The sequence below is a fragment of the Rhineura floridana genome, chromosome 3 (genome assembly GCF_030035675.1).
Source record: "Rhineura floridana isolate rRhiFlo1 chromosome 3, rRhiFlo1.hap2, whole genome shotgun sequence".
Taxonomy (NCBI): domain Eukaryota; kingdom Metazoa; phylum Chordata; class Lepidosauria; order Squamata; family Rhineuridae; genus Rhineura; species Rhineura floridana.
This window is the reverse complement of record NC_084482.1, coordinates 5,327,986-5,339,739: the sequence shown is the minus strand read 5'-3', so window position 1 is coordinate 5,339,739 and position 11,754 is coordinate 5,327,986. Positions and strand designations below refer to the sequence as shown.

Genomic DNA, 11,754 nt, shown 5'->3' with positions numbered 1-11,754 from the left:
ACAAGAACTAGGGCCTTCTCTGTGGTGGCCCCCGAACTGTGGAATAGTGTACCCGATGAGGTGCGCCTGGCGCCGACGCTGCTGTCGTTTCGGCGCCAGGTTAAAACCTTCCTCTTTTCTAGGGCTTTTAATTTAACTTAATTTAATTTAAAATGTGCTGTAATTGTTTTTAGATCTTTTATTCTCTGTACTTCGCTGTATGTTTTATTGGATTTTATTGTATATTGTACTGATCTGTTGTTCACCGCCCAGAGAGCTATGCTAGTTGGGCGGTATATAAATTTAATTAATAATAATAATAATAATAATAATATGCATATCATGTACATGGGAGCAATCTGGTGCGTTTCTAACCCTTTTGACAATGGAGAGAAATGGAAAAAGCACATGGGGGCTGTGCCTTCTGAAATTTCAGGAGCGGTAGAATTGGTGGTGTTGGTGAAAAGTTAGTGTCCTCTCCTTATCCCTGTCCCAGGATGTTGGCTTCTTTGGTGTGGAAGCTGAATTTTCTCTAGGCTCCCATTTACACTCAGCTCTGTCTGTACGGAACTAGCCTAGCTTTATCAGAACATTTGACACTGTGAGATCATCTGTCTGGGATCTCAACCCTTCTGACCCATCCGGTAGTAACTTAATTTTCTTCCTTATTAGCCCCCAGAAGAGTTTGTTTCATTAGGTCTGCTTGGTACCCGCTGGGTATGGATGGAACGAAACCCATGTTTGGGCCTGGTGCCCACGGGAGGGGGAGGAACTTTGGCCAATCTGCATCTCTTCCTGCCTTTTGCAACCTTTTGCAACCTTGTTCCCAGCACCCATGCCAGCCCCTTATCTAAGCAGGAGGGGACTGCGTGGGGAGCAATGATCTCATTCTGCAGACCTCCAGGGGCCATGACTTGATGGCTAGATAAAGTCCCCACTGACTCCTTTGATGGCTCTGCTGAAGGATGTGGGAAAAGGGGAGGGAGAGATGTTGGGCGATAGGCAGCCTCCACCATCAGCACTTCAAGGGAGAGCAAAAACCAAGGCTGTCCTTGGAGGGATTCTCCTGGATTTTGCTAACAGCTCTGGGAAAGGAATACTGTTGTGTGGGATGAGATGAGAGAGTGCTAAGAATCAAGACACACACACACTCCGACAGGGCTGCTGTTTCCCAGTTGGGCAGACAATGCTCTTTTTTTCCCCAAGAAGCAAGGAGATGGGAAAAGCAGGGATGGCTAACCTGTGCCCCTCCAGATGTTGTTCGCATCAGTCCCTCCCAGGCAGGCAGTGTGGCCAATAGAAAGAGATAATGGCAGTTGCAGTCCAGCCACAGGTTTTAGCCACCCAATTGTAGAATATCTCCTCCACACGTAGCTACTTACGTATCTTCTTGTCCCATAAACACTCCTGCCTGTTTCCCCCCTTGCTAACCATTATCCCTGGAACTCGCTTTCCAAGCACCTATGTAGCAACACCTCTCCCTTCAGATCCCTCCTCAAAATCCACCTGCTCTATGAATCTTTACCTCAGACTACACATAAGTACATGTAATTGCATTTGTGTGCATCCATCCTTTGCTACCTGTATCTCTGCTTCCCTTTCCTCTCTTATCTCTGAGCAATGTCAGAATGTAGACTGTAGGCTCCTTTGGACAGACACCTATTTTGTTTTGCTTTGTTCCTATTATCCTATGAAACATTATGTGCAAAGATGGTGCTATAAATAATAATTATTAATAATCTCCAAAACTTCTGGAAATGCTTGAAGAATGCAAGGTTGGACTGGGATTTCTGACGTCTGAAGATGTAGGCTATAGCTTACAAAAGTTGTTGCTGTGCTTTGAAGAAATGAGGGCCCCTCCAGACTGGCATTTTGTTGTAGGCTATTCTGCAACATGATTTCAACACAATAATAGTGCATCAGTAGTAGATTTATTCTGTTTTAATCGTTGGCATGTGATGCTGCCCCTGGTACCACATTATTGCTGTCTGGAGGGGCTAAAGCACAATGCAGGACAAAAAAACACATACACTACGTTCTGCTACGAAGGCCCTCCTCCGGGTTCCAACTCACAGGGAGGCCCGGAGGGTGATGACAAGATCTAGGGCCTTCTCAGTGGTGGCCCCCGAACTATGGAACAGTCTCCCTGAGGAAGTACGCCTGGCGCCGACTCTGCTTTCCTTCCGGCGCCAGGTCAAAACCTTCCTATTCTCTGAAGCATTTTAAGTTACATTGATCTAATTTTAATAATGTTTATTGTATTGTTGATTGTATTTTAATATTATTTTGTTATTCATTGTATTTTTATACTATTTTATGTTCACCGCCCAGAGAGCTATCGCTGGTCGGGCGGTATATAAATTTAATAAATAATAATAATAATAATAATAATACTCCAGAACATTTGAAGTATGAAAAGATACAGGATTTCAGCAGGAAGTTACAGGAGACACACTGATTGGAAATGAAGCAGCATGGCTGCTCCAAAACTTATTCAGGCGCAAAGCAGAATTGCATATAATCAGCCTGATAGTATCATGAGTGCAAATCCTCATGATGAATGTGCAATAAAAAGGAAGTCTGGAGGGGCCCTTCTTTTTAAAGGTACTACTGGACTCACACTTTTAATGCCTATAGAATAATCAATGTCTAACTTTTTTTTTCCCTGAAAGGATATCAGTTTTCTAGGTTTGATTCTAGAATCAGCAATTTTCCTTGTTGGTGAAATGGTGGGAAAAGTAGTTTAGGGATGCTGGCATTTGTGGGCCAAACTAGACATAGTGGGAGCAACCCTCCCTCTCCCTACTTTGCTGATGTAAATAATCCTCTCCCAAGAAGAGTGGCTTTCAAAGGAGAAGTTTTGTTATAAGTTGCTGCAGTATAATATGTATAGATCTTGTTCGTAAATGACATTATTTCTGTGGTGTGTTTCTAAAGAGAGTTATTATCACTGCTGCTTACTGTTTTATCCAATTTGTTGTTCTTAAGATTGTTATATTGCGATTATGGTATTTTGTCTATTATTGTTGCTCCATATTGAAGGAAGGGCAGGATTTAAAACTATTTAATTAATACATCAAGAAATGGCTTTTTTAAAAGAACATATTTTCTATACATCATAAAGCAATCAACACATGTGTCCATGGTTAATCAGTGACTGAAATGAAGACACTCAGCACATGCTCAGAGAACTCTTTCATATTACATTTCATGCCTCATTGCATTCAAAAGAGGTTCCAGGGCTGAGCCAGAGCCACATTGCTGGCGTGGGAGGGGGGAATGCGGAAGAAAACTGTTGTGGACCATATCCAGCAGGTTCTCTGTGGATCATAGTCAGCACAGACCAGTATAAACAAGTATAGAGCAGGGGTTCCCAAATTGTGGTCCGCAAACCACCAGTGGTCCAGAAGCTTCATTTAGGTGGTCCACAGTGTGTCTGTGGATTTGTGGTTGAAGACACACATCTATCACATTGTATTTTCATATTTGTTGGTCTCTGCCAACCAAGCTGAAATAATTTATAGCTGCAGATAATGGCCAGCAACCGGGCCATAAATCTGTCAGGCTTGAGTTGAAGAGGAGAGGCCAGCAAATGCAGCAAGTGTGGGTACCGGGTGGGCAGAGCCGAAAGAGTACAGAACAGACAACTTCTTGGGGGCAGTCCAGAGTCAAGATACTGAAGGTCCAAACAGGCAGGGCAAGGTCGAAGGCACAGGATCACAAGCAGGGCTGACAATGATCTGACATGGAGGTCCACCAAGAGCCCAAGCCACTCACAGCCTTTTAAGCTCAGTGTCTGAGGCCAGGTGTTTACAACCAGAGTCTTGAGCTGCCTCTCTGCTCATCCCTTCCCCTGGGCCTGAGGTCTCCTGCATCCTCTGTTGAGTCCTCTGAGGGAGGCATGACAATATTGATGTTAATTGTATTTTAATTGCTTCTTTTATTTCCTATATTTATTTTCTTTTATTTCTTTTTTTTTAATTGTATTACAGTTTGAATTCTGTGGAATGCAAATCGTAATGCAATAAAATACAATATAGAACATAAAAGAAGCAATTTAAACACAGTTACAATCATACAGAATCTAGCATAGCGCACCACATTACTATAAGAGGCAGAAAAATGATTCAGTGGTCTACCAAGATCCTCAGCAGTTTTCAAGTGGATCGTGGGAAACAAAGTTTGGGAACCACTGGTATAGAGAATAGGTCTAGGCGTGGGAAACCTTTGGCCCTCCATATGTTGCTGAATGACAACTCCCATCAGCCTCAGCAAGCATGACCACAGGGATGATGGGAACTGTAGTTCAGTAACATCCGGGGGGCCAAAGGTTTCCCACACCTGGTCTTGGTACTACCCTTGGAAGTAAAGGAGGTGTGTGTGAGAATTTGCCTGGCCCCACCCACTTTTGGCTCTGTTCACACCGACTGCTGGAATACAGACCCAGACAAGTTCCCAAGGTAATGGAGATGTGAACAGGAAAGGGATTCCCTGTCCCTGATGTTGATGATTCAGCTGTGGAAGCCTGGATGTCTGGATTCTTTCTCAACACTGAATTAAATTATGGGCATTATCTACCCTTGATTTTAAATCAGCATGTGCTGTGACCCACCATACCATACCATGTCAGTGAGGCAGTGGAATCCACTCCAGGTTTTAGTCGGAACTTTCAAGGAGCTGTCCAGGGTGCTCAGCCTATTGTGGGTATGTATTATATGTGGTCTGCTTGGCAACCTCCTCCTGCTGTTGCAGCCCTAGGAGCGCAGCAGAATCAATGTTTGTTGAGCCTTGGTGGACTGCATTTAGCCTGGAGATTGTACAGTCTTATTGTAGCTGGACATGTTTTTTCTCCCCATTTTTACCAGGGATAATACATCTCAATAAAGAGAGTGCCCATCATGATCCAGAGGTGGTCCTATGAGGAGGCAAGATGAGGCAATCATACTCTTGTGCAGCTTCTGTTCCTTTCAGTGAGTCCTGTGTTAAGCTAACTATCCTCTGGATTGCGTCCCATGTTAACTGGCTTGTTTGATGAAGCCAGGGGCTGGCCCAACACATGGTGCTGCCTGAGGCCAAAGGCACCCCTTACCCCAAAAACTCAAGTGCATAGTGGTGCCCAAGTTTGGCTGAATTATTTTGGTACCTGCAATAGAAAATTCAGCAAGTGTAATAAAAATATTAATTAGTATCATCATCATCTCCCAGTTTTATACACATTCATGGCACGTGGGCTGCGTACACACAATATTTTATTCTAGAATCAATGGAGTACTTGGGTATGGATTGTAGCAGGGCTGTGGAGTTGGAAAGCCAAACCTTCAACTCCACCTCCTCTATTTTTCTACTGTCCGACTCCAACTCCGACTCCACCCAAAATTGCTTCTGACTCCACAGCCCTGGAAAGGGCTGTAAATGTCTTTTTAAATTGGAAGCTCTCATAGGAGCATTTTTATCACTGCCTGAATATGAGCTGATCTTGGCATCACAGCATTTGTCTTCATCTGGGTCCTGTGTCATACACTGACACACAAAATGTTTTCCGTATTGAGTTATGGTGAAATGCTCAACTATAGCTGACTTCATGGGAAGCTTCTTTGACATTTTGAATTTATATTTTAAAAAATTTGTCAGTCAAAATTTATTTTGAAGTCGGAGTCGGTACATTTCTACCGACTCCGACTCCACCCAAAATTGCTTCCGACTCCGACTCCGCATCCCTGGATTGTAGTCCACACACAATCTAGATCTATTGCATATGTTTTGCCCCTGGAAAGCACTTCTTGAGAAGCTGGTTTCATTCCAAAAATAAAAGCTCATTGCAGATTGATTCTGTATTACTCCGCAGTGTGTCAATTTGAAAACAGTTGTGGGTGATCCAGGCGGGGGGGGGTATCCATACAGGCCCAATGATGTTCTGGGTTGATGTCTACCAAGATCGCAATCACCACTTAATTCACCTGGGGCACATGCAGGAAGGAAAAGGCAAGGACAACCTAATCAAGGGGAGAGTTTTCAAATAAGTATAAAGTAACCTTGTGGATAGCAGGATCTAGAATTAATGTAGATTGAAAGCAGCATTTGAGGATAAGCATGAACAATTCTGGATTGAAAAAAAAAAAATTTTGTGCTACAGTGAGGTTAGTGTGTACGCAAGCCCAGAACTAGCCACCTGGTAGAGTCACCTCACTCTGCCTGCCTAATGGTAGGGCTGGCCGTGGTTGGTTTTCTATCCTTGGATTTTCTGCCTTGGGCACCAAAATATCTTGGAATCCTAGGAGAAAACCCTGTCTTCATGAGACATTATTCAAATCATGCTTTTAATTTCACAAAATACTTCAGAAGGCATTTGAGAAAGCTGGCACTCCACCGCAGAAGCTCTTCCAAAGCAGCCCGAGCTTGGTGGGACCTGCAAAAGACAAAGCTAACTCTCACCCCTCTGTTGTTAACACACAGTGGTATATTTTTTCCCTCAGCAGCTTTGAAACAAATTTCAGTCCCCAGATAGCAAGGCATCAATGGAAGCCAAGTGGCAAATTTACAAAGCCAGCAAAGAGACCAAAGTAAACAGGGTGCATTATCTCCGCTAGATCACCTCCTCTTCTCTCTTGTGTTGTGGTGCTTCAGAGTTGGGAGTGACAATACCCATTTAAGGAGAGGGTTATGAGATGTACAGAGAAGTGGATTTGGGCAAGTATATTTTGGGATGGATTATGATTGTGATGGAATAGCAAGTACATGAATGGGAGAGGGAGCAGATGAATCCTTTAACATCCATTATAACAGGGCTGGGGAACCTATCACCCTCCAGAAGTTGGTGGACTACAACTCCCATCATCCCTAACCATTGGCCACGCTGGCTGGGGACTATGGCAACGGGAGTCCAACAACATCAGGAGGGCCACAGGTTGACCATCCCAGCATTATAAGATAGATGAATGGGGAGATACTAGTATAGTACAGGATTAGGCAGAAGACAGTCCACTGGCAGATCACTGGACAGTATCAGGTGGACCACCTAGTGCAGGGATGGGAAGTCTATAGACCTCCAGGTATTGTTGGACTCCAACTCCTATCACACACACCCGGCCATTGGCCATGCTGGCTGAGCTGGTGGGAGCTGCAGTCCAACAACATCCAGAAGGCCACAGATTCCTCACCTCTGAACTAGTGCCTGCTGACAGCTGGAATTCTTGCAAATAATGGTAGACCAGATGGACTCTGATCTGATTCAGCAAGGCACCTCTTATGTTTTGAGCAAGAGAGCATACTCTGTTTCCATCAAACATGAATCTGCCTGGGATATGCCTTGTGGGGATAAGTGGGTTACAAATGGAGCATGTAATAATACATATAAATAATGCCTTAACTGTTAAGAGATCCTGAGTATGCATGCTTGCTTTGAAAATTTAAATACATTGCTGGATCCTGTCCCTGGTTTTTAATTGATCATAGAGGACAGCTCACCCCACTACAGAACATATACAAACTGGCCTGCTCTGCAACTTTTTTTTTTGACGGGCCAGTTTAGTCAGACAGCAGAAACAAGCAGTAAAGTTTTTTGCTAGACCAAACCACTTCAGACTGCAGATGGGGATAGCATGATTGAGTGCTCCCCAAGGCAAAGGTGTTCAAAACCAAAACTCCATACCCCATAACAAGCAAATGGGAGTGAGCCACTGAGATGTATATGGGAAGACGTCTGCCACAATCTCTGCTGATATACACAGTGGGGTGGGGTGGGGTGGGGTGGGGTGGGATGTTAAAGAACCCTTTGCCAGTGCCTTGGCTTGCCTGGGTAAAAAACTGCTGAAGTACATAATTGGGGGGGGGAGAGAGAGAGACAGTCCTTGCAAGTGAGCCTGTGGGGGAGCCACAATTCTCAAGAGTGGTTTAACAATCAGTCCCTCTTCCCAGGGAACTCTGGGAATGGTAGTTCTGTAAGGCAAATAGGGGTCTCCTAACAACTCTCAGTGCCCTTCACAAACTGCAGTTCCCAGGATTCCTTGGGGGAAGCCACAACTATTTAAAGTGGTATGATACCGCTTTAAATGTATAGTGCAGATGGGGTGCAAGTGTGAACCATGCTTGGTGACTGATTGATAGAAAAAGGCAGGGCTAGTTTACCACATGTGGCAAACAGGGTTAATGGAGACACAATCTCACAAGCATCAAACTAGAATTTTTGCATTTACACTGCTTCCCTACGATGGGATGGACGGTACTGTGCAAAAATCATGGGGTTTGCTTACACCAATTCACCTGTGTGCATGTGTGGAGGTGTGCAGGCAGGGATGCTTATGATGAACGTGTTGCCATGCAATCCAAGGTGTGGGGGAAGCATCAGGACACAGGCAGAGTGCTTGTGTGAATGATGTCTCAGGGGACACACAGTTGTAAGGTCAGACAAACAGATGCAAATAGTCCACGATGAGCTGTGGGTGGTTAGCCGAATAGGCAAGAAAGAGAATATGTGGGGATAGCTGGACAGAGGTTATTTACAGATGGGGGGAGGAATGGGTAGCTCGCCTCTGTCCATGGCCTAGCAGATGAGGTGGTGTGATAAGGTGGCAAAACTGCACCACTTTGGGCAGCAGGTGGAGGAACTGCACAACACGCCTAGGAAACTAGATGTCAGAGAGAAGGGGCTGTGGTTTAGTCATTTCCTCATAACTTAGTGGTGGAACATCTGCCTTGCATGCTGAAGGTTCCAGGTTCAATCCCTGACATCTCCAAGTAGGGCCAGAAAAGATGCCTGCCTGAAATCCAGGAGAGCCGCTGCCAGTCAGTGTAGACAATACTGAGCTAGATGGACCAATGGTCTGACACAATACAAGGCAGCTTCCCAATGTTCCGTTACATGCTAGCTTTGTACGGGCAGCCAACGCATTTCCCCATGGCATCCAACCACACAGTCCCTCACCTACAATCTGAAGTGACACAGTCAGTCTGGAAAGAGCTTGACCCCACCACCTCATCACCACCTCATCCACTGCTTGAGGGAACTGCCCCATAGTATATATCTCTGTCTTCTCTGAAGAGCTGAGGGATCAGGGCGCCTTCCCGTTGTTATTATTTTCTGTCTTTCCAAGGGGCCCATGCTGCAAGCAACTGTGGTTGCTCCAAAAAAAATGATCAGTGGAGAGATGCACCCTCCTTGCTTATCGTCCCAGAGTCACTGTACATGAATGATGTGGGTGTTGTGTGGTTATAGGTTACCCCAGTGCAGAGACAACCCCAGGGGAGCCATGAGGGGCAGGAGAAGCCTGTGGAGGATAGCCTTGCAGACTTCCTAGAAGGTGTGGATTGGATCCAAAAGGGAGCAAATGTCCTGGCAGCATCATGGGGCTGAGAGTATAGAGGGCAGCAGTTTCATCCCCCATCAGAGGAGGTGGCATCATCTCCAAGGGGGTAGGGGTGGCTATTGCAGCATTCCCAGAATTTCCCTTGCACTTTTTGGACTTGGCTGAAGAGACCTTGCGGTTCCGGGTCTGGATCCCATCCTTGCGCATTGCCAAGGGACGATTCACCTGGAAGGTGGAAGCAGGAGCCATTAGTAAACATGAGATTACTATCACACAGTGGTCAAGAACCAACAAGCAACACTAGGGCATAGCTGAAAGGTCAAAAGACAGAATCACAGAAAGATCATAGAATAAGTCCGCCCCGACTTAGACTCCAATGTTGTAACAGTTGAATCGAATGAGGTGTCCAGCACGCAGTCTTGTCCTAATTTTTTGGATGAGTTTCAGTTGGTACAGCTTGAGGACGTTGACAAGGTGCTTGGACTGGTGCGTGCGACCACTTCTAAGTTGGATCCTTGCCCTTCTTGGCTAATAAAAGCTAGCAGGAATGGAACAGCCGGCTGGGCCAGGGCAGTGATTAACGCTTCATTGCGGGAGGGAGTGGTCCCTGGCCTCCTGAAAGAGGCGATAGTAAGACCACTTCTGAAGAAATCGTCCCTGGACCCGGAAAATCTTAACAACTATAGGCCGGTAGCTAACGTGCCATTCCTGGGCAAGGTCCTGGAACGAATGGTTGCCAACCAGCTCCAGACGCTCTTGGATGACACCGATTATCTGGATCCATTTCAGTCGGGTTTTAGACCCGGTTTTGGCACGGAGACAGCCTTGGTCGCCCTGTATGATGACCTCTGTCGGGAGACGGACAGGGGGAGTGTGACCCTGCTGATTCTCCTTGATCTCTCAGCGGCTTTTGATACCATCGACCATGGTATCCTTCTGGGACGACTCACTGATTTGGGAGTGGGCGGTACTGTGTGGCAATGGTTCCGCTCCTACCTGGTGGGTCATCTCCAGAGGGTAGTGCTTGGGGAGCATTGCTCGGCACCCTGGGATCTCCAGTTTGGAGTCCCGCAGGGGTCAGTTCTGTCCCCCATGCTTTTTAATATCTATATGAAGTCGCTGGGTGTGGTCATCAGGAGTTTTGGAGTGCGTTGCCATCAGTACGCTGATGACACGCAGTTCTATTTCTCCTTTTCATCTTCTTCAGGTGAGGCTGTCGACGTGCTGAACCGATGTCTAGCTGCGACAATGGACTGGATGAGAGCTAACAAACTGAGGCTTAATCCAGACAAGACTGAGATGCTGCTGGTGGGTGGCTCTCCTGACAGGATGGGGGATGTTCGACCTGTTCTGGATGGGGTTGCACACCCCCTGAAGGAACAGGTTCGTAGCTTGGGAGTTCTTTTAGAGCCATCCCTGTCACTTGAGGCTCAGATAGCCTCGGTGGCACGGGGTGCTTTTTACCAACTTCGGCTGGTGGCCCAGCTATGCCCCTATCTAGACAGAGAGAACCTCGCTTCAGTAGTTCATGCGCTGGTAACCTCGAAATTAGATTACTGCAATGCGCTCTACGTGGGGCTGCCTATGAAGACGGTTCGGAAATTGCAGCTTGTGCAGAATGCAGCGGCCAGACTGCTAACGGGGACCAGACGGTTCGACCATATAACACCGATTCTGGCCCGCCTGCACTAGCTGCCTATTTGTTTCCTGGTCCAGTTCAAAGTGCTGGTTTTGACCTACAAAGCCCTATACAGCACAGGACCACAATACCTGTTGGAACGCCTCCCCCGCTACGAACCTGCCCGTACACTACGCTCATCATCAAAGACCCTCCTCCGAGTTCCTACTCATAGGGAAGCTCGGAGGGTGGCAATGCGGAAAAGGGCTTTTTCTGTGGTGGCCCCCGAACTGTGGAACGATCTCCCAGAGGAGGTACGCCTGGTGCCAACGTTGCTATCTTTTCGGCGCCAGGTTAAAACTTTTCTCTTCACCCAGGCTTTTTAATATGTTTAGTATGCGCTGACATTGTTTAATTTTTAACATTTTAAACTTTTAATGTGTTTTATATTGTCACATGTTATTGTATTTTTGATGTTTCTTGTCTTGTGAACCACCCAGAGAGCTTCGGCTATGGGGCGGTCTATAAGTTTAATGAAATAAAGAAAGAAAGAAAGAAAGAAAGAAAGAAAGAAAGAAAGAAAGAAAGAAAGAAAGAAAGAAAGAAAGAAAGAAAGAAAGAAAGAAAGAAAGAAAGAATAGTCTAGAGTGACAGACAGTCCAGAACTAGAAAGCTGCCATTTGCAGAGCAGCAGCATAGTTTTCAACATTTCTACATCCATTTGGAATTTTACAAAAGTCCTCATGAAAATTTATTATCATTTTAGTGCAAATATCTCTTAATGTTCAAATTTTTGTGTGCAATTTAATATACACATTTTTGCAAAGCAATTTCTCCTGTTACAATGGATTTGTG

At 45.6% G+C, this 11,754-nt stretch overlaps 1 protein-coding gene across 3 annotated transcripts in view; it reads right to left on the bottom strand.

The window, feature by feature from the left end:
• Nucleotides 1-3,096: 3,096 nt before the first annotated feature.
• Nucleotides 3,097-11,754, bottom strand: part of GATA1 (GATA binding protein 1) — a 42,936-nt gene continuing 34,278 nt past the window's right edge. For all 3 annotated transcript variants that reach the window (XM_061614056.1, XM_061614057.1, XM_061614055.1), the window contains one exon: nucleotides 3,097-9,506. In XM_061614056.1, the coding sequence (XP_061470040.1) occupies nucleotides 9,192-9,506 (315 nt within the window). In that variant the 3' untranslated portion in view covers nucleotides 3,097-9,191. The remainder of the gene's footprint in view (nucleotides 9,507-11,754) is intronic.